The sequence below is a fragment of the Anguilla anguilla genome, chromosome 18 (assembly GCF_013347855.1).
Source record: "Anguilla anguilla isolate fAngAng1 chromosome 18, fAngAng1.pri, whole genome shotgun sequence".
Taxonomy (NCBI): Eukaryota; Metazoa; Chordata; class Actinopteri; order Anguilliformes; family Anguillidae; genus Anguilla; species Anguilla anguilla.
In genome coordinates, this window is record NC_049218.1 from 28965370 (window position 1) to 28989332 (window position 23963).

General features: G+C 45.4%; 1 protein-coding gene across 5 annotated transcripts in view; it reads right to left on the reverse strand.

Annotated features, from left to right (window-relative positions):
* Positions 1-23963, reverse strand: part of nt5c2a (5'-nucleotidase, cytosolic IIa) — a 35888-nt gene that overhangs the window by 6257 nt on the left and 5668 nt on the right. For 2 of the 5 annotated variants that reach the window (XM_035401128.1, XM_035401127.1), the window contains exons 2-14: positions 19127-19252; positions 16124-16162; positions 14129-14202; positions 7529-7646; positions 6783-6878; positions 6533-6624; positions 5702-5759; positions 4487-4580; positions 4128-4181; positions 3788-3871; positions 3461-3502; positions 3046-3153; positions 639-705 (exon numbers count right to left, since the gene is read on the reverse strand). In XM_035401128.1, coding sequence (XP_035257019.1) covers positions 639-705; positions 3046-3153; positions 3461-3502; positions 3788-3871; positions 4128-4181; positions 4487-4580; positions 5702-5759; positions 6533-6624; positions 6783-6878; positions 7529-7646; positions 14129-14202; positions 16124-16162; positions 19127-19227 — 1027 coding nt within the window. In that variant the 5' untranslated portion in view covers positions 19228-19252. Of the gene's footprint in view, positions 1-638; positions 706-3045; positions 3154-3460; positions 3503-3787; positions 3872-4127; positions 4182-4486; positions 4581-5701; positions 5760-6372; positions 6486-6532; positions 6625-6782; positions 6879-7528; positions 7647-14128; positions 14203-16123; positions 16163-19126; positions 19253-23963 lie in introns of those variants that run through there. The other 3 variants (XM_035401129.1, XM_035401131.1, XM_035401130.1) reach the window with 3 other exon arrangements.

The window sequence follows — 23963 nt, forward strand, 5'->3', positions numbered from 1 at the left end:
CAGCTCTGTTTAATGTCTCTCATGTTACTGAGATTCAGCTAATGTTCTTATTATTAATAATAATATGAATGTTTTTTGTGTTGTGTTAAGGCACAGTGCTCTCCAAAATGATTGGCTCCTTGATAGAGATAAGCAAAAAAATATATATATTTCAAAACAAATATTTTTTATAAAATAAACATCACAGGTATAGATAATTATTCTCACCCGTTCTTTCAAGGATAAAATTACTGAATTGTCTTTATGAGATTGGTGACTATATTGGGGAGGGATATTTTAACATTTCTCCAAGCAACCTCCGTGAAGGTCCTTCAGACCCTTTGGCATGCACCTGTGGACTGCCCTCTTCAATCCAAACCACATTTTTTCAGGCGGGTCAAGTCTGGAGACTGATGTGACCATTGAAAATGGCAGTTTTTGCTTGAAACAACCGTGTAACCTCACGATCCACCACCATATTGGTATCCATTGGTATCTTTTCCAATCTAAGCACCTTTCTTCTGCTGCTAATCCAATGGTGTTTCCGATCACAAGACACAAGTCTTACATGACCATAGCAACTGGTTTCAACTGAAGCTCAGAATCAGAACTGTGACCAGTACAATTAACTAAGACAACAGTAGAGGAGGCACACTTACCTCCAGAGTAAACAATGCCATGCTGAAGGGGTCCTGTATAGGTCCCAATTTTCAGCCGCCCAGTCGCCTGAAACAGCACAGACTTAGCATTAGCTATGAGCTCTCTCTGCACAGACTCAGCATTAGCTATGAGCTCTCTCTGCACAGACTTAGCATTAGCTATGAGCTCTCTCTGCACAGACTTAGCATTAGCTATGAGCTCTCTCTGCACAGACTCAGCATCAGCTATGAGCTCTCTCTGCACAGACTTAGCATTAGCTATGAGCTCTCTCTGCACAGACTTAGCATTAGCTATGAGCTCTCTCTGCACAGACTCAGCATTAGCTATGAGCTCTCTCTGCACAGACTTAAGCCGCGTTTCCACCAAAATTACCCGGAACTTTCAGTCCCAGGAACTACTTTACCAGGAACTAAAAGGTTCCTTCAGCCAATGGTTGTCTGCGTTTCCACCGGGGTCTAAAGTACCGCGAAGATTAGGCAAATTAGCCCACTGACGTTGTCGTCGGTCCATCTGTCATATGATTTCTTCTGTAACCCCATACTACCACCGAAGTAGCCTACATTATTTTCTAATAACCGGGACAGCCCGGAGGGGTTTATTCCACTTATATACAACGGGTTACCAACAATGACTATATATGGTTACTTTTGTATTTATTGATTTTCATATATCCTCTCAAACACATTCATTAACAGCAGAAAACATGCACACCTTGTAAACAATTTGCTGTTTTATTACTTTCTCGTCGTCAATTCCATATAGGCTAATCGCAAAATGACAAGAATAGAACGAAAACTCGGACTTGCGTGAAAATGTAAATTAGTAGTGGTACAGCACCGTTTGCTTTCCTTCGAAGTTACTGCTAGCCGAGCAGCGAAGTGTGCCCTCCAGATGCGAACCATGCACCATAAATGAGTCCATAGTCTTCCTGGTCTTTTCGTGGAATTGAAAAATGGCAGTAAAATTGAGTGAAATTACGGCAGTCTGAAAAAGCTAAAGGGAAGATTACTAGAATTAACCTGTTATTTTACCCGGATAAAAAGTGCGGAAGGTGATTTCCAGTTTGCTTGTACTGTATCACCAATGTTAATTATGCAGAACTACCGCATACCTCACATAACTGTATCAAACGTTTTGAGTCAATTACAACGGGCTAACAAAGAAAATCCGGAAGAAAATATTCAGCAACCGAATTAATCCGTTTGAATGTTTTGGTAGCCTACGTAATATGCTGTCCCAGCACGAATGCTTAGCATTTTATAAAACGAATACTAAAGCAAGAAAAGAACAGAAGAGCACACGTTATAATTCCAAGACGTTGACAGGCTATAACCAAAAGTAGGCTACTGCGCCGCATAACATACAAGTTTGATTTGAAGTTATTATGAAAATAAATTGGTTTGCCGCTGCATATTTTCAAACATGGCGGGTAATGGCGGAAAATAAATACAACACAAATGCTACGAGTACTCGACCAATCAGAAATGTTCAGCGCTGCAAGCTCCACCCAAAAGGTTCCTGTACTTTCGGAAAGTACTACCCCCCGAGCAGGAACGTTTTGGGGGGTAAAACAAAGCCCCCAGAACTAAATTTAGACCCTAGTTCCTGCGGTGGAAACGCACTGAGTTCCTCGAAAGGTTCCTAGTTCCGGGGTATAGTTCCTGCGGTGGAAACGCGGCTTTAGCATTAGCTATGAGCTCTCTCTGCACAGACTTAGCATTAGCTATGAGCTCTCTCTGCACAGACTTAGCATTAGCTATGAGCTCTCTCTGCACAGACTTAGCATTAGCTATGAGCTCTCTCTGCACAGACTTAGCATTAGCTATGAGCTCTCTCTGCACAGACTTAGCATCAGCTATGAGCTCTCTCTGCACAGACTTAGCATCAGCTATGAGCTCTCTCTGCAGAGACCTAGCATCAGCTATGAGCTCTCTCTGCAGAGACTTAGCATTAGCTATGAGCTCTCTCTGCAGAGACTTAGCATCAGCTATGAGCTCTCTCTGCAGAGACTTAGCATCAGCTATGAGCTCTCTCTGCACAGACTTAGCATCAGCTATGAGCTCTCTCTGCACAGACTTAGCATCAGCTATGAGCTCTCTCTGCAGAGACTTAGCATCAGCTATGAGCTCTCTCCGCAAATACTTAGCATTAGCTATGAGCTCTCTCATCACAGACTCAGCATTAGCTATGAGCTCTCTGCAGAGACTTGGCATTAGCTATGAGCTCTCTGCATGGACAGTGCTTTAGCTATGAGCTCTCTGTATAGACAGTGCTTTAGCTATGAGCTCTTTACATAGACAGTGCTTTAGCTATGAGCTCTTTACATAGACAGTGCTTTAGCTATGAGCTCTCTCTGTATAGGCAGTGCTTTACCCTGTGTCATAGCTGTATTTAAGTTGTACTCACTGTGTCCACCTGTCTCAGCACTGTACCCTCTCCAAAAAACAGGGGCTTCCGCGCGTCCACCAAGATCAGGTCAAAATAGGACTGCCACGGTCGGTGAGCAGCGCCCATCTGCAGGAACACACAAGATCCAGTGAGCTGTGATCAATACACACACAACAGCACAGCAACACACTGGATAAACCTGAGGGTTCATTACACACACAGCAACACACTGGCTAACGTTCATTATACACACAATAACACACAGTAACTCACTGGCTAAACGTGTAGTCCTAGCCCATTTGCAACATACAATATTACACAGCAGTGTACTTGCTACACTTGCTTTTCTGATTAGTAATAAATGCTGCTACAAAAGTCCTAACACAAGGCAACCCTAACTGAAGGTAGATGATCTATAAGAAATCTCACTTGCCTTTGGACCATGGGGGAAGTCAAACAGGTACGTCATAATTTTCTAGGAGGAAAATAAGACTTGATTAAACATGGTAAATTATATCTCCATAATCAAGAGCAAATTAAGGGTACATTACCATCCAACACATTGTGGTTCACAATGTAATATCATGCCCAGTATCAATGCATTGAAGACTTAATTATTCAGGCTTGATTCTGATCCAAAGTAATATAGAATTCTATTACATAATGAAATTCTAATAATTTACGGTGTAAAAGGTACTACACACAAAAATATGGCAGGTGCCAGGAAACCAAGCTGTTAGGAACCGGCAGGGAGACTCACATCAGTGTACTTGTAGTCGCTGTTGGTGGCCAGGAACACCTTGGCTACTTCATGCATCCGGCTCAGCAGGAGAGGCAGTTTCGCCTTTACAGACGGAAAAAAATAAACGTCAAGCTCACGAACGTGTGCTGCTGAATAAGACTGGAGGGATTTTAAAGAGGGTTTGGGTTTTTAAAAGAAGACTGTGCATTAAGGCTAGCTCTATTTTTACATTGCTTCGTAGCAGTAATTCAGCTAATGTCATTGTTCCTGAATGAAAGTCAATATTAAAAATAGGACGTAAAATAGAACAGAGAATTGGCATGTCTCCCAGCCCCAGATAGCACTTGTGATTACTTACATCTTTCACCACATACTTCTCCAGGTTTTCAACCGTTTTTTCTTTTAAAGAGCCCTAAGAAGAGTAATAAAGGCAGAAAGCTTAGAGGTAGAAGTTGAAGTGTGGATTTCTGGACATGGTTTTGTCCTGTTTTTACTCAATAACTGCATGTGCACAAAATGTCCACAGTAAACAGAATATCATCAAGGTTGGGGTTGATTCCATTACTACTGAGCCAAATCAGGAAATTAACTAAAGCTGAATCCATGAGCTTAAAAATGTCATAATGTTCTATGGGAATTTTTCAACCGACTAAATTTAAAGAGCCCAACCCTGCTGAATATTTTTGGTCAGTGCGATATCTGTGGGACAAGGGCTACCTTGAAGTGGACCCAGTCGACGGCGTCTCGGACATCCTGGAACATGCTCTTGAAGGACATGAACAGGTCTCCATCCTTAAAGCCCGACTCACAGCTGAGGAGGTGAAGCAGGCTCAGATTACTGATCAGCACAGCACCCTAATACACAAATACCCCTACCACAGTACCCAAATACTCATACTACACCAACCAAACATCCCTACCACAGCACCCAAATACCCAAACACCCATACTACAGCACCCAAATACCCAAACACCCATACCACAGCACCCAAATACCCAAACACCCATACCACAGCACCCAAATACCCAAACACCCATACTACAGCACCCAAACACCCAAACACCCATACTACAGCACCCAAATACCCAAACACCCATACTACAGCACCCAAATACCCAAACACCCATACCACAGCACCCAAATACCCAAACACCCATACTACAGCACCCAAATACCCATACACCCATACTACAGCACCCAAATACCCATACACCCATACTACAGCACCCAAATACCCATACACCCATACTACAGCACCCAAATACCCAAACACCCATACTACAGCACCCAAATACCCAAACACCCATACTACAGCACCCAAATACCCAAACACCCATACCACAGCACCCAAATACCCAAACACCCATACTACAGCACCCAAACACCCAAACACCCATACTACAGCACCCAAATACCCAAACACCCATACTACAGCACCCAAATACCCAAACACCCATACCACAGCACCCAAATACCCAAACACCCATACTACAGCACCCAAATACCCATACACCCATACTACAGCACCCAAATACCCATACACCCATACTACAGCACCCAAATACCCATACACCCATACTACAGCACCCAAATACCCAAACACCCATACTACAGCACCCAAATACCCATACACCCATACTACAGCACCCAAATACCCATACACCCATACTACAGCACCCAAATACCCATACACCCATACTACAGCACCCAAATACCCTTACCACAGTACCCAAACACCCCCATCACAGCACCCAAACACGCATAACCCAGTCTATCACAACCACTTCACACATAACACTTCCCTCTTCCGAGCTGTGCAAACTAAATCAGGTTACACGTTAAAAAAAATAGAAATAACTCATCAGACAGAAATGCTTGTAAAAATGTGCCAAAGTTCACTTGCTTTACTGTTGAATAACTTGTGTCTTTACCTGGAGTACCTGGAACAGTTGGTGAAGAAGTCAACCAGGCATGCAAACAGGTAGGTTTCTGCAGGAAAGAAACATTCAGTACATCATCAGAGGCAAAGCCAAACAACTCGGACTTCGGACACTTAGTGTCTCGGTGCAAATTATAACTGCCTTAACTTATTACTAACTATTATCAATTCAAACAATTACCAGTGACTATATGATGCATTATAGTATTAATAATACCTGAAACTAAAGCAAAAGACCCCCTTTGTTTGGCAGGTTCTGTGGTACACATCTCTTTGACGGCTTTACTTATCCCTAACTCCAGTAACGTGTTCACTGCCCATGTCAGATGCACCTTCTGTAACAGGTTACAAGCCTCTGCTGAAGCTGTGCTATGCAAACTGTACATGGCGTAACCGTTATTGTGAGCTGGAATTCAAAATCAGCTTTATTAGATTTATGCACCTCATGAGGTGCATACATCAAGTGTAAAAGCTGACATACAGCACACGCTCACTCTGCTAAGCCTTCGTACCGCTCAAGAGGAGAAAAAGATAAAAAGGGAGGAGAAGAAAGTGTGCAGAGAACCAATAAGGCTGCGGTAATGTCATATTCATCTGGGTTCACTCAGAACACACAGCACCGGCTCATTCTGGCCCAGCTGAGGGGACGGCCAGCATGTTTACCAGGAAGGTTGAAGAGCGTGTTCAGGATGTAGAAACGCTCCGTCTCATTTACCAGGAAGGTTGAAGAGCGTGTTCAGGATGTAGAAACGCTCCGTGTCTCATTTACCAGGAAGGTTGAAGAGCGTGTTCAGGATGTAGAAACGCTCCGTGTCTCATTTACCAGGAAGGTTGAAGAGCGTGTTCAGGATGTAGAAACGCTCCGTGTCCCCCCGCTGGATGAACTTGTTGGGATACAGCTCCCGAGTTTCAGGCCTGGGGGGCACAAACACACACACACACATCGGCGGTAAGATTAACCAGAGACAGGTGAATGCAAGTGACGTACTGAATTATAAATGCTGTACAGTTTTTATTTATTTATTTTTTCATGAATTATTTGTGAATGACACTGCTGAACAAGCTGCTCTTACCCACGCAGGAAATTAAACCCATGAGCACAAACCAGGATGTTCCCATAGGCGTCCACCTTCAACAGGTTGCCGTACGTCGTGTCAAACACAAGGCCCCTGGTGTGGACAAGAGTAGTGTTCATTTCTTTCATTTCAGAAGGTTTTTAACAATAATATTAGTAACATTTTTGTTGCAACAGACAGTCTTAAGCATCAGGGATAAGACCAACAATTAATTTCTGTCCCCTGTAGGGGATTTGAGTCTCTGGTCTCAATCTCAAGAACCATATATTCCACTACGCTGAAACCTCACTTTAACATGTTTGTAAAACAAGACACTAGTATTAAGTGTAAAAAAATATATAATACTTTAAATCTTTTTTTTTTCTGGGCTCAGGACCACAGTAGACCAGAAATTGGATGATGATGTCAACAACTTTGCACAGAAACTGGAGAGGAGCTCTCCACCGATCACCGAGCATGTTGGTGAAGACACATAGATCAAAACCAGTGGCAATTTTCAGGTACCTTCAGCCTAAGCTCACTGTATCCCTGAAGGCCTCCTGGAAGTACAGTAAAACAAATTACACACCAATCATCATTGGGGTTGTTGTAACTAAAGTAGTCCATGATTGGTGGAGATTCTCTCTAGTTTCAATATGAGAAATCAGGACACCATCAGTTTTATTGTCTTGTAAACCATCAGGCGGTGATAAGGTCTGGCTGATTGTCAGCTGACCCCAGTCCTTGCTGTGACTGGTCCTGACCTGGTGGGGAAGGACGGGTCATAGACGAAGTTGAGAAGCTCCTGGGGGTAGCCGATGGAAACGAGCCTCTCCACCGTCAGGTCAAACCCCAGGGACTCGTACTCTGGGGATTTGTACACTGAAACACAACATGGACAAAACATCAGCACAGAGCAGGATTCACCAACACCTAAACTTCATGAACTATCTCGCCGTGTACTGCAGTAGATGTATGCGTGATTAGAAAATGTGACTTGATTTTTTTTTTTTTTAGGAAGAACTCATCAAGCATCTCAAAATTAACCTCAGAGAATGGACTTATTTGGATGTATCAACCATCTGCTCAGTCAACAGGCCGACAGGTTCCTGAGTCCAGCCAGTTTTCCTGGATTTTATGGTATTGTGCAAAAGTCTTACGCACATGTAAAAAAAAAAAAAAGCTATAAAATAAAGTTTCTTTCAAAAATAATGAAATGAAAAGTTTCTACATATCAAAAATTTTACTATAAAGAGCAGTAAACAGTTAAAAACTTAAACAAATCAATACTTGGTGTGAACACCCATAGCCTTTAAAATCGCATCAATTCTCTCAGGTACACTGTCCAGCAGTTTTACAAGAAAATTGGCTGGTAGGTTGTTCCAAGCATATTGGAGAACTTGCTACAGTTCTTCTGCAGAATTTGGCCATCTTGCTTGCTTCTGTCTCTCCAGGTAATCCCAGGTAGCCTTGATGATTTCGAGATCGGGGCTCTGTGGAAGCCATACCATCTGTTCCAGGACTCCTTGCTCTATTCACTGAAGATAGTTCTTTATGACCTTGGCCATGTGTTTGGGGTCATTGCCCTGCTGCAGAATGAAGTTGGGACCAATCAGATGCCTCCCTGATGATGCTGCATGACGGATGAGATCCCTTGTACTTCTCAGCTTTGAGGATTCCATTACTTCTGACCAGATCTCTGACTTCATTAGCAAAAATGCAGCCCCAACCCTGGAGGGGGGCCTCCATCGTGCTTCACCGCTGGCTGCAGATACTCATCCATGTAGCGCTCTCTAGCACCCCAGTCCTTGAGTTTCTGTGCATAGGTAAGTCTCTTGGCTTTGTTTCCACTTCAGAGGAATGGCTTCTTACCAATCTTCCATGAAGACCACTTCTGACAAGACTTCTCCGGACTGTAGAGGGATGTACTTGTGTTCCAGTGGTTTCTGTGAGTTCAGAGCTGACGGTACTGCTAGACTTCTGATTTAAGAGGGACGCCAGTTTGACGGATCCCTCGTCTGCTGCACTCAGTTCCTGTGGTGACCCCCACATTTCTGGTCCCCAACCTTGCCCGTGTTCTTGGTGCTTCTACAGAAAACCCTGGAAGGCACATTTTGAAACTCCCGCCTACGGTACAGTTTCTGCTTGGGAGAGACCTTGCTGATGCTGGATGACCTCCTTGTGTCTTGTTGCTATGCTCACTCTTGCCATGGTGTAAGAATTTATGATTTGAAGGTTAAACATCTACCACACCCTCATCTTTTAGTCTGGTTGTCCTTCGCCCAGTTTGATTCCTTCTACACCTGTTTTTGTTTCAGTTAATCAGTTTGGTTCAATCCACTCATTATATCATTGATCACTAGCACCTGTTTGTCATCTTTTTTTAATCATGCACTGGGCTATATACTTACATAACATAACATAATGATGAGAACAGGCCATTCAGCTCAACAATGCTCGCCATTTCCCCATCTAAAATGTACAGCGCTGTGATTACCTACAGGCTAGATCATACCTAACACTGTTTCAAGCCTGGTCTTGAAAACCCTCTACTACATGACCTAGCAGGCTCTTCCACACATTGACTACTCTCTACAAAGTAATCAAGTTTTTATGTGAAAAAGTAGTCTATTACGCAAAATGTTTATAACACAATATGTTTTACAAATATTTGACATTTTTTGGAAAATAGATTTTAATGAAATTTATATAAAAATCTAGGATGCCTAAGACTTATGCACAGTATGTATTTTGCTCATAGGAGCCCCTGAAAAACTGCTGAAACCCGGTTTGTGCAGAAACACCGGGCACAGAGGACTCTTACTACTAATGCTGAAAGTGACCTGGGAATCAGAACAGCCTGTCAGCTGGTCTGTGTGCGAGCTCCTGTTTATACCAACACAGATAAACATCACCTCACCTGTATGGTCCAAAACACACAAACAAAGACTACGTCAGGGGATGAATACTATGAGAGAGCACGATAAAACACACAGAGGCAAACCTCGTAGAGACTGAGAGACTGGCAGATTGCATTTGTATTCATCTTTTACTCCAAGATTGCTTGGAATGTTTACAATTCAGCACATTTCTGTATCTTTCCTTTCAGGAAAGCAGCCTTGATATTTCAATATGTAGGCTACATCCTGTTTTTCATAAAATGTTCTTTCCAACTTCATCAAGCCCCAGATAAGCAGAAGCACCTTGTTATTGTTTAAAAAGCAGGAGAACTCTGTATAGACAGAGCTGAAATCACAGATCACCCAGCGTGAATATGAACACCCTCAGATTAAACCTGACAGTCTGCACTTCAACCTTTTCACTGTTTCATCTCAAACCAAACTTGCTGGAGCACAGAGCAAAAGCAACAAATACTGCATCACCGTCCAAATACTTATGGACTGGACTGTATGTATATATACAAACACACTGCTCTGCAGGCCCTGGGGGAATTATAGCCAAGCGGTGAGAAGGTCAGAAAAACATCAGGGAACCGCCGCATGTTAGAAGAGTGAGCACAGCTTTTAGCCCATGAAATACGAGTGTGTCATTAGGGGGGAGGAGTAGCCTTAAAAAGTCCCACACAGCACTTCTCTGAAGAAGGAAGAGCCTTTTGCTTGCGCTTGAATTTTATCCAGAGATAGTCACTCCCTATGGGACTGTGTACTACAGCTTGACTTGTATTTTACAAAATATCAGTTTTTCACTCAACCTGAATTCTTCTCGGTTTTTTGTTTTCAATTTCTCTTATGCATACATATCACTACTGTAAAAGGACACCTACAGGACAGATATTTTGTTTTTTGCTAAATCAATTCAATCCATGATTTTTATTAACATGTTGGATGATGTTCTTCAGTGAACGCTGAAAATACCTTTAAAGCTGAATTAGTTCACACATTTTTCTGATATGTAATGTAAGTGTCATATTACAGTACAGTTCTGAGCAGCCAATCAGATAGGAGTGAGTGTATGCTTCACTCTGCTCTGCCTCTGACTGACCGCGGGGAACTCTAGATGAGACGGATAAGGTTTCGGAAGGAGCTCCCCGTCTCGTTTGTCACTCACTAAATTCATCTCCTGAGAACGAGCTTGTGTTGTCGCTTCCAGAGATCAGACAGTGTTGATCTTAGCAGTGAGGTTTGCCAGACTCCAAAACTGATCCTAATTAGACACCTAATTTTAATAAAACATACTCTTCAGTCCAAACTAATATTAGAAACAGCTCTTTAAAGATGATAGACACAAGCTCTCTCTGTTCTGGAGGTCATGATCCAAAGAAGAAAATAAGTTTTTTTTTTTTTTGCTTAATTATTCAATTTCCAATATTTGATAAAGAACAGGTGACTGAACTTCAAATAATAACCACTTCAAAACAAACTCCACATTCCAGGAACACTGCACAAACCACCGCTGCCCATACGGCAACCTGGCTTTCTCCTGTAATAAGCAGACCCACCAAAGCAGCAGTGCAGTGTAGCATGATGGGAAGGGGAGTGGGCTGACTCTGAAGCTGCAGGATTGATTCTGCTGTTGCATCCTGGAGCAAGGTACTTAACCCCAACTGTGTCTGTGAGTGGACTGTCAGTACAAGGATGAGACCTATGCGTGTTGCTCTGGATAACAGTGTCTGTTAAAGGTCTAATGTGTAAACTGTAAATGCTAAATCTTGGCTGTCGACTTCGTTGCTCTGATGTTCCACGGGCCGGCCGCTTTTGGACGGCCATTCTGATACAGCCGTGTCATCACCAAACCACCAGCCAAGCAGAGCCCTGTCATCACCAAACCACCAGGCAACTAGAGCCGTGTCATCACCAAACCACCAGGCAAGCAGAGCCGTGTCATCACCAAACCACCAGGCAACTAGAGCCGTGTCATCACCAAACCACCAGGCAACTAGAGCCGTGTCATCACCAAACCACCAGCCAAGCAGAGCCCTGTCATCACCAAACCACCAGCCAAGCAGAGCCCTGTCATCACCAAACCACCAGCCAAGCAGAGCCCTGTCATCACCAAACCACCAGGCAACTAGAGCCGTGTCATCACCAAACCACCAGGCAAGCAGAGCCGTGTCATCACCAAACCACCAGGCAACTAGAGCTCTATCATCACCAAACCACCAGGCAAGCAGAGCCCTGTCATCACCAAACCACCAGGCAAGCAGAGCCCTATCATCACCAAACCACCAGGCAAGCAGAGCCCTATCATCACCAAACCACCAGGCAAGCAGAGCTGTATCCTCACCAAACCACCAGGCAAGCAGAGAGTGTGTGTGTGCGAGTGTGTGTGAGCGTGTGTGTGTGCGGTTATATTTTACCAGGCTGACACCTTAGAGCATGTGTGTGAGGCTATATTTTACCAGGCTGAGGGTTTAGCGTGTGTGTGTGTTTGTGTGTGTGTGTGTGTGTGTGTGTGAGGCTATATTTTACCAGGCTGAGGGCTTGGCGCGTGTGTGTGTGTGTGTGTGAGAGGCTATATTTTACCAGGCTGAGGGCTTAGTATGTGTGTGTGTGAGTGCGTGTGTGAGAGGCTATATATTACCAGGCTGACAGCTTAGCATGTGTGTGCGAGGCTATATTTTACCAGGCGGATATCCATCATAAGTAACAGACAGCTGTCAGTGCTTGGAGTCAGCCGAGAAGCCTGACCTCTGACAGCCTCTGGAATGTTCTCCTCGCAGACCCCCTTAGTGTAAATCTCTCTATGAATCCAGAAGGCACATCGCCTATTCACCAGCATTCATAAACGAGAAGCGCAACAAAAGCTTTTATGCAGTCTGCACAAACACATCTCAGACTCAAGCTTTTTGCTGGTTTCGTATGACTCTCGTCTGTTTCAGGGCCGAGAAGGGGAAAGAAGCATCCACACAGCGTGCATATCGCTCCCTAAAGCGCCGATGACTCATCACGACCCGATCCGCGCTGTGACCGGCGCGGGGTCTTCCTCAGGGTCTTCCTCAGGGCCGTGCTGCAGTAGCTGCTGGACGGGCGGCAGCTTGTGTGCGGCTCTGTTTGAGGCTGGACCGCGTGAGGACACGTTCAGGCCTGGCAGCCGGTGGATCAGCCGCGCGCAAACTGCACCGTAGCACGGCCGCCAGACGCCACCGCCATCCCCGCCGCCGCGATCAAACCTGAAGGCCTATCAGGGGGAGAGACGCAACCCCCCCCCCCTTTAAAGCCAGCGGGGAGAGAGGAAACGTCCGTCTGCGGTCGTTACGGATCGCCATGGACACGGCGGGGGGGGGGGGGGGGGACAGTGTAACGCCTCGCAGTTTTCGCGGGAGCACCAGCTCTGCCGCGGCGTGGAATTACAGACCCTCCGTGTAACCACTACCTCTCCCTCGCCCGCTAACGGCCAGACCCCCAGCGCTGAGGGGCCGCGGGGCCCGGCTCCGCCCGGCCCGGGTTCAGGAGGGCGCCACTGATCCCTCCTGCCAGGGGGGGGGGGGTGGGTTCATTCCGCCCCCGCCAGGCTTACAGCTGACCCACCCGTCAAAGCAGGGCTATTTCAGGCCCGTTAGCACGGCGGCTAGCGGCTGAGCGGGCTCCTTTACGAGACCCCGTGCCCCCGGAGAAATGTCCGCGGGGGAGACTGGCCCCGGCCCCACCCCGCCGACCGGCCCAGAGCCGGCCCCCGCCCCCACGCCCCCACCGCCAGCGCTCACATTACAACCTCCGCCTTCGAAACCCGACTCCACCGGGTCAATTATCAGCGCGCTGCGGGCCTTGTAAACACCTTCTGGGCCTGTCACCTCGTCATACCTGATGAAGTAGCTTCCCCCCCCCCACAATGGGACACTTTTACCCCAGGAAAACAAGCCAGCATACAAACAGAGCAGTCTGATGGACAGTATAGCCATTCAGTAGAGCGGTTTCCCGCTGTATTCAAACACTGTTCTGTGACTCCCTGAACGCAAAGAGACCATGCCTAGAATGTAAAGCCACCGGGGACACTTTACTGTTCTAAACACCGAAGAGAAACCCACGGCACTGAATGAATGTGAGGGCGGAGCACGTTCTCACATTCATTCAGTGCCGTGGGTTTCTCTTCGGCCCTATATTCACTCCGCCCTCTCTTCACTCCACCCTCTATTCACTCCGCCCTCTCTTAACTCCGCCCTATATTCACTCCGCCCTATATTCACTCCGCCCTCTATTCACTCCGCCCTCTATTCACTTCGCCCTCTATTCATGAGACACAAGATTTGGCTTTACAACGCGAGCGCGCTGCGTTCGGAACCCTCGGGCACTCCGCCGAGTTCTCACTAGCAGCAGCGCAGAGTGATTTACGCGCTACGTGTCGGACCGAGGAACACCCGGGTTCGCGCCGCTCATGCTCAGGCCTGGCGCTCCCCACGCACTTACCTGCTAAAGTGTAATCCATATCAAAGCCAAAGCACTTAATCTTCTCCATCGCCAAGCTTCTGTTTACAAACACTCTGAGAAGGAGACAGAGAACGCGGTCAGTCCACTAGGCTAAGGAGCGGAGGCCCTCGCCACCGACGCCCTGCAGAGGAAACACGGTGAGAGCAAGGGGGGGCGCACACAGTACACAGAACTCCACACAGCCGTGGGACTCACTGCACTTACGACAGCATCGGAGACAGCATCGGAGACACCACGCTACGGCACAAACAGTTCGTGTGAATGAACACTACCTGCACATTAGCTCTTCGGTTCATAGAAACACAGTGGCCAAATAACACAATTACTCGAGTGAAAAATATTAAATGTGTTTAAGCATTTAAAAAAATGAAAACCTAGCCTTTGGCACAATTAATTTAGCCTCTTTTTATTCATAACTGGCCTTACAAGTTTAGTTTCAGTTGTGATGAGTGACAAGAAACCTTCAGTTACCAAGGAAACATGGTCATTTGAACATAAATATACAACAATCAAAGCACCTGCATGCAGAGAAATGTGTATTCGTTACACAACCCATCACACACATCTGAACCTGAAACTTCAGAAGCCCTCCCCGTTCCTCTGTGATACGGCTAAAGCCCTCGCACACCGTCTCAGTTACGATGCCGAATCTGCCGACAAGGTCTAACGCTCTTCATACGGAGCAAAAATATTCCCACGATTTCTTCTCTGGTCACAACAAGAATTCACCATTTTGTATTCTTCGCAATAAAAGTGCCCTTCCATGATGAGTGGGTATGAGGATTTCTAAATGAAAGGCCTGCAGTGGAGCGACTTCACTTCATTGTTTATTGTTTTTATTCGCATGGCGCTGATCAGTGTAGGCTTCCCCTTCAAGCTGCACGGCGTGTTTCCTGTTGCATCAGGGAGACCTCAACCTTCCTTTTCTCCCCCTCAGTGTTACCACATACAGTTCTGCGAGTTCATCACTCCCAACAGCCAGCTCCTCAGCCCAATGTGGTTACACACATGCATTAATGAACCCTACAACACTCACAATATCAGTTTCCTGAAATCTTCTGGACTTGTGGGGACCTATGTTTAAACCTTACAGGTCTTGTGGGGACCTATGTTTAAACCTTACAGGTCTTGTGGGGACCTATGTTTAAACCTTACAGGACTTCTGAGGACCTGATGTTTAAACCTTACAGGACTTCTGAGGACCTGATGTTTAAACCTTATTTATTCACACTGAGCAAAAACAAATCCATTTCATATAACCCATTACTGGTGCTCTTAAAATAAAACTAAGCTGTGCTTTGAAACAAAGTAACCAATATAAGTATGGAAAAACATATTCTCTACACTTAAAAGAACTAACGCTGAAATGATAGTTCTCTCTCTCACTACCCCATGCATGTACTTTGCCAAACTGGTACCACTACAGCACGATTGCCTGTTACAGATTCCCCACATAAAGAATGTAACTCTACAAAACAGTAGATGTCAAACCTTTCCAATAATTCAAATAAAGCTAAAATTGTTGCAGTAAAACACCTTTACCACAAATTAATAAGATGCATTTAACTTCCCACTGAAATTCACGAGTATGACAAACTGTTTTACAGTCATTTAACACCGCAAAACGCTCGGACTTGAAGTTTACTTTCAGATGTGCCAAAGAGCAGTTGTTCTTTGATGGTACTGAGACGTTGCAAGCTTGTTACACTGAAGGAAATGAGTTAGCATGAGCGGAGGTTGAGGGTTGAGGTAAAAGAGAATGAGGGGGGGGAAGAAAAAAAAAGAGAACTCAACACAATGGTGAAGAAGTCCAGCTAGCCCCCAGAGGGACTAGCGCTCGGCTCTACTCAAACCCACACCGCATGGCATTGTTAAACACTGATATCCCATGATGTCTCAATGGATACACATCACGTACAGAAAGCCACTCAAAGTCAGTGCCGCGGGTCAGCGGCGAACGGTCGTGTACAGTACCTCATGGCTGGATGACAGTGGACCAGATCCCGTGGAAAGCTTTGTGATAAAGGAACACACGCGTGATGCATCACTGCCGACTGCGCGTAAAGCTGCCTGCACCTCTGCAACAGTGCGCTCTGCTACCCGGGGGGGGGGACGCCGCGCCCCCCCCGGCAGGGCCCGGAACAAAGGTTCCGCCCTGGCTTTCTTGTCGCCTCGTTTCTGACTCGTCCCCTGAACAATTACGCACATTCCGTTTCGTTCTCTCTTGTTGTCTGTGACTAGTTTGTCACGCTAGCAAACGCATACAGGGACACTGAAAAGACATCTAGAATGTTCAATAGCAGAGACGTGCGGTGGGGGAAGCTATTCACCGTTACACCGTAGTCCACCAATGGCCTTTTCTGAGGCGCTGTACAGTACTGTGTTCCACAGAAGGGGTGGGGGGGGGGTGGGGTGGGGCTCACCATTCATTATTGAGAAAGGACTACTTCTCAGTTTAAAGGGCTAAGGAAACCCCACTCACACACCAGCACTGAATTACTGAAAAGACCGTCTCTTCCTGTATGTCCGAAAAGTGCAGATGGGGGAAACTAGACAGCTGTGGCAATTCAAAGAGCATGCAGAGGCGTGACAAGATATCACATGATAAAGAACATGTTATGTCTAAGTTTACATTTAGTCTGACACCTGAAAGTTCGGCTGAGTTTTCTGCTGACATCACAGGCACTCACAGTTGTGTTTCTGTTACACGTTCATTTGAATCTAATCTTGATTTAGTTTGCATGTGTATGTGTGAGCTCTGTTTCTACTGCACCTGCTCTATGCTGTCAGGCGTAGCCATGGTAGCAGCTGTTGTCCTTGTTTCATTCATTTCTCAAAAAGTAGAATTTATTTATTATTATTATAGAATTAATATATTTATGATGGAAATGTTCATAACTGATGCAAAAATGACACTGTGTGCCAGAAAAACAGAACTCATTAAGATTCAACCCGAGTGTGGGGTTCTCTGCCCTTAAGTATGGATAGTGAATTACAGACACATTTCTGAGTAACAAATAGACTTCCTGATTTTGAATCAAGGACAACATTTTTGTTTCTAATTCATGGGTGATGAGGCACATCAGCCAGCAAATAAACGCTTCCTGAGTTGTTTAAGATATATAAGATAGAGAGAGAGAGATAAAACTCCCTGAGCTGCTCTGGTGATTAGTGTCCATTAATGACTGCAGTTAGGTAACTCATTAATGACTGCAGATAACTCATTGATAACTGCTCTGTGCTGTCTGTGTTGTCCTTGTAAAGGACTCTTTCTTACACTGAAGATTTTAGAGCACATTTTCCTACATTTTTTTATTGAATTAGTTTCACTCAGCTTTGTTCAAAGTCAAAAAACAGTAGCGATATGTCATCTGTGAATCATATTTGGTTTTAGAGACAATATTGGCACCAGAAACGGCCCCACAAACCTAATACCATCAGGAATTCAGTTCTAAAAATACCAAACTGGGCATTAACGAGGAATATATGCAACAGCTATAGAGACTGAATGACAAAGCAAGCACCATAACAAAATAGTTTTATTTCCTTCATTTATTTCAAAACTTGTGCTTTAGTGAGAGAGATAAGAGCAACTGTATCCAAATTGCTAAATGAGTGATTTAGCCCTTTTTTTTGCACTACATTGTGTGATTCGTCAGAACACGCAGGACAACAGCAATTTGCATTTGCTTTGGTTCGAACACAAACACTATATGACCAAAAGTATCTGGACACCCCTTGGTCTGGGGCTGTTTTTCATGGTTTGGGCTAGGCCCCTTAGTTCCAGAGAAGGCAAATCTTAATGCTTCAGCATACAATCACATTCTAGAAGCATATGTGCTTCCCCATTTGTTAGGGGAAGGCCCTTTCCTATTTCAGCATGACAATGCCCCAGGGCATACAGCGAGGTCCATATAGAAATGGTTTTGTTGAGAACAGTGTGGAAGAACTTGACTGGCATGCACAGAGCCCTGACCTCAACCCCATCCAACAGCTTTGGGATTAAATGGAAAGCCAACTGTGAGCCAGGCCTAATCGCCCAAACAGTGCCCAACCTCACTAACGCTCTTCTGGCTGAATGGCAAATCCCAGCAGCAAAGCTCCAACATCTAATATAATGCCTTCCCAAAAGAGTGGAGGTTGTTATAGCGGCAAAGGGAAGACCAATTTCATATTAATGCCCATAATTTTGGATGAGATGTTGGATGTCAGGTGTCTACTTTTGGCCATGTAGTGTCCTCACCTTCACCTTGTGTAAAAAGTGTTCAAATTTTGTTTCTCCCTTTTTTTAGCAAACCCAATAAACACAGGTCAAAATTGAACCAGTCATGACTTTGCCTGTTCATGGGAAGTTTTCCTTTATCCAAAATATTTACATAATCAACTGCATTTAACAGCAGGAGACAAAAACATGTAAAAATGGCGTGACCCCAACAAGGATATATAAGCCCAATCATATTGAATCAATAAATAACTTTCCGTTGATTTTAAAGTTCTAAGCTTTCACTGATTTTATTACTGTTTTTAGGAAGCATGTGATTTTGTATAGGCTAAGTCTCAGCAGTCTGAGGAGCTTCTGAAGCATCATCTCAGGGCTCTGCTAAGGCCCATCTGTCCTTTAAATCACCTCTGAAAGACGGCTGACTGACCTTTCTGCACTGCCATTTTGCCAACACACGTTTCCTCGTAGACACCATTTCCCTGCATATTAAATTTAGCCGCATTTTACAAAACATCAGCTTTCTATTTTATTAATTTTGTCTATATGTAGCCACTGCACAAGTTTATGAAAAATTCAGTGAATGGACTTACAGAACAATGTTGCAGAAGCCCAAGATAGAAAGTCCAGGGACTTTATGAAGGCGTCCAGTCAGATTGTGTTTCCATAAAGCAAAGCCTCAGCAATTTTGTTTACACGCACTACATTGCATTATGGGACAGGCCCCTTCTCCGGCAGACAGCCACACACGTCTGTACCTGTGGTAGGCCTCCCGCCGGTACTTCTTCATCGCCAGGCCGTCCATGTTGGCGGGAAGGTCCGCATAGTTCTGCAACCGGTCGCTCCACGAAGTCGTCATCTCGCAAACTGTTCAGAAATGCTATCTGTTAAAAGAAATACAAAGCAAAATCAAAAACTACTGGTAACACAAACTAGGAATGCAGCCAAAATAGTCGTGAAAGACACTTTACTTCCTCCTTCCGTAATATCAAATTACATTTATTATTATTTATTTGGCAGACGCTTTTATCCAAAGTGACGTACAATGAGTGCATACAGAAGGTCACTGGAACAACTACAAAACACAGGTCCGATAAGGTACAATACTCATAACGTAACAGTTATTCATAGTCATGAACACATTAAGTCTAGTTCACACAGTATGCATAGACTAGGTAAGAGACTAATGTTCAGTCAAACTAGGAGGCATGACAACAACATACAACATCAACATAATGATACAAGTGCAATACAAGTGCTGGATGGAGGTAAATGTGTACCATGAAAGCGGAACAAAGCAGAAGGAAATAAGTGATAAGAGTGATTCTAGATATTCCTAGTACATTTATACTGGTATATAGCTCAGAACAGGTGCCTGAATATTTTATTTTTCATGCTCAAAGTGTGTTCGGTTGTGTGCCTCTTCACAATTCCTTAAACAACAGCTTAAAACAACTGACCAAATGAGTTAGCATAGTTTACCTGGACACACAAATTGGCAATCCCACAGTCTAATGCAACAAAAGCAGACTTTTTTATTATAGGCTAATAGTTTTTGATCATAAGATAAGTTCAACTTCAGTATCTTAAGCTATCGTTCCATATGAACCAACCAGGTATAAACCCTTCGGCAAAACTGCATACTTTTTGTAGCGTTGTGCATTTCCAGCAAACTCGTGCCATTTTGGCATTTAAAATAACACCCATTTCATGGTACTAATCACACCTAGCGCTTCACAAGGTCCCAGAAGAGAGAAGTGAAAAATCACCTGCCTCATCAAGTTATTCTCTTGGTTGTGTTAAAACACAAGCCCTGCTGTCCCTAAGGCAAAGACTGACTTTACCACTCAGCTGGGTAAGCTCAGCCCAGTGCGAATCTGCCAGGCAAGCAGGGTTCCCATAATCCCCTGCTTTCCATCGCACTGCAGAACCCCCCACATCCTCACACCTTAAAGAGCTTCACTAGAGAATGGCTCGTCCTCAGAGAAAGCAGAAAGCATGTGGTTAAAAGAATGCAAATAGTAGTACATAGTACTAATAGTAGTAATGGGGAACCAGTCAGGAAACCATTTCAATATGAACAGTTTTATTGGCTTAATTACATATTTGATGGTCATATTTTATGCAATATTAGAACAATGTCCTGACATCCTGCACAAATCAGGACTGAAACAAAATCTGCACTCTACCACAGGACCTCTGTGTCCCCACAATATCAACACTAAACATTAGAAAACAGCAAGTCATAAAAAGTTATCATTTCGTCCCTCATTGAAATCTCTCAATAGGCTAGCCTTTACCAACACATTAAACAGGCAAATCTGAGGCCTGAGTCAGTATGGAAGGCAGCAGGGGATTCTCAGCTTATAATCACCTTCCACAGACAGCAGTCTTATTAAAACATGCATGTAGGAAGGGACACATGCACACACATGTCAGATGAGCTGGCAGACGCTCAACAGTAATGCTGAATTACTAGACTGCTCCAGCCCGTAGGCAGACTGCTCACCAGCCAGCCAAAACACTCAACAATCACAGCGGCCCAGGTAACACTCACAGAGCCCCAGGTAACACTCACAGAGCCCCAGGTAACACTCACAGTGCCCCAAGTAACAATCACAGTACCCCAGGTAACACTCACAGAGCCCCAGGTAACAATCACAGAGCCCCAGGTAACACTCACAGAGCCCCAGGTAACAATCACAGTGCCCCAGGTAACACTCACAGAGCCCCAGGCAACACTCACAGAGCCCCAGGTAACAATCACAGAGCCCCAGGTAACACTCACAGAGCCCCAGGTAACAATCACAGCGCCCCAGGTAACACTCACAGCGCCCCAGGTAACACTCACAGCGCCCCAGGTAACACTCACAGAGCCCCAGGTAACAATCACAGCGCCCCAGGTAACAATCACAGCGCCCCAGGTAACACTCACAGTGCCCCAGGTAACACTCACAGAGCCCCAGGTAACAATCACAGCGCCCCAGGTAACAATCACAGCGCCCCAGGTAACACTCACAGAGCCCCAGGTAACACTCACAGCGCCACAGGTAACAATCACAGAGCCCCAGGTAACACTCACAGAGCCCCAGGTAACAATCACAGAGCCCCAGGTAACAATCACAGAGCCCCAGGTAACACTCACAGAGCCCCAGGTAACAATCACAGTGCCCCAGGTAACACTCACAGAGCCCCAGGCAACACTCACAGAGCCCCAGGTAACAATCACAGAGCCCCAGGTAACACTCACAGAGCCCCAGGTAACAATCACAGCGCCCCAGGTAACAATCACAGCGCCCCAGGTAACACTCACAGCGCCCCAGGTAACACTCACAGAGCCCGAGGTAACAATCACAGCGCCCCAGGTAACACTCACAGCGCCCCAGGTAACACTCACAGCACCCCAGGTAACACTCACTGTGCCCCAGGTACAGCTTATCACAGCTCCCACCGCCCAATGCCAAACCACAGAAGAAGACTGCCTCACTGCTTACAGTGCTTATGCACAGGCATCCATGAGCCGCTCCCACAGACTCATATCACAGCAGGGCGAGCGTGATGATAAGCTGCATCAGTAACTCAAACACAGCCTCATGCCGCTAACCGCGTTAGAGGCCACAGCGTAACTCAAACACAGCCTCATGCCGCTAACGCATTAGAGGCCACAGCGTAACTCAAACACAGCCTCATGCCGCTAACGCATTAGAGGCCACAGCGTAACTCAAACACAGCCTCATGCCGCTAACCGCGTTAGAGGCCACAGCGTAACTCAAACACAGCCTCATGCCGCTAACCGCATTAGAGGCCACAGCGTAACTCAAACACAGCCTCACGCTGCTAACCGCGTTAGAGGCCACAGCGTAACAAACACAGCCTCATGCCACTAACGCATTAGAGGCCACAGCGTAACTCAAACACAGCCTCATGCCACTAACCGCGTTAGAGGCCACAGCGTAACTCAAACACAGCCTCATGCCGCTAACCGCATTAGAGGCCACAGTGTAACTCAAACACAGCCTCACGCTGCTAACTGCGTTAGAGGCCACAGCGTAACTCAAACACAGCCTCATGCCGCTAACGCATTAGAGGCCACAGCGTAACTCAAACACAGCCTCACGCTGCTAACCGTGTTAGAGGTCGCCGAAAATGACCCGCGTGCACAACAATACCTTTCCACGTGACCGAGCGGACAGGGGACAGGAAACCTGAAACACGAGCTGGGTGATATCACCCTACTCTTTTACACTGGGGTGGGTTTCTCCAGAGCTAAACAGAGCACAGGCCATCTGTATAGACACAACGAAGGGGCTTCACGTGTTCTATCACTGTCCACGACAAACCACAGGGTGTAACCAAATACACTGATAAACACTATCTGATGTACATTTCCTCATTTTTTTTTTCCCCACAGAGGTGCTTACACACATTACACTTTCACATACAATCAAGGGTAAAACTGCAGAACCCCAGAACTGCAGACTAAGGGCGCGGTCACACGTGCGAATGCAGGCGAATGACCATCACCTGCCAAGGCGAAATTCGTATCTTGTCGTGCTGAATGTGGGCAGTGCAGGATGTGACGCACACGAAAATCAGTTTTCTGGTTTGTAGTCCGTTTGAGTGGTTGTGGTTGTTGGTTACACATGAGCGGTTGTGATATCACATGAGCGGTTGTTGGTTTTGTGACGGGAAAATGTATACAGTTGTTATAGTTGTATTTGTTAGCTAGCTTAGCCAAGTTAAGCTAGCTAACGAATACCGCAAAATATGAATTGATGTTATTGATACATTTTCCATTTGTTTACCTTCAATGCCTGTCTCCCGACTCACTGCCAGCCAGGCAGCATCTCTCTTATGGGCAGTTTGTAGTTTTCATGGGCAAGATCGTACAATACCGGCTGGTTAGACACAGCAACAATCAAAGTCTCAGCCATCCTGGCTCACCAAGAAAACTACAGCCAATTACAGCCAAGTGGGGTCAACCACACACATTTCTTTGCTATTGGTTGAGGCTGCGAATTCGCCGGTCAAAGTTCACCAAAATTGAACTCCACGCGAAGCTAAGATGCGAATTTGCTTCGCCGGAAGCGAATGTTTTATTCGCCCCTTTGCTCGCATAGAATGGAAGTGAACGGGAGGCGAATATACGCCAATGTTAATTTTGCGCATGTGTGACCGTGCCCTTACAAGCCCAGTTCCCTAACCGCTACACTGCAGCCCACCTGATGCAACCCAGAGCTTCATATTAAAGCAGCCGTAGACTCAATACACCAGTCATCAGCACAGCCTCTGGATATTTCTGATTTTTCGAGACAGTGCAGGCGTGTTAAGGCTATTCTCAAAGGTCAACAGATGAAAACCAAGACTGGAAGAATCACATATGAACACAGCAAGTCAGGCAACTAATATCATAGGTCAGAAATGGCTCGTAGTGCGAGCAGAGACCCTGCGTAACTGCTTAATTTTCAGTTGGCTCCTTATGACAGTGATGGAACTAAAGGCCTTCCTCAGTAAGACCCACAGAACATCAAAGTCACGCAAACCATGAAAAACAGAGAAGCACAGTTTTGCAGACGGTGTCACAAGTTCGGTCTT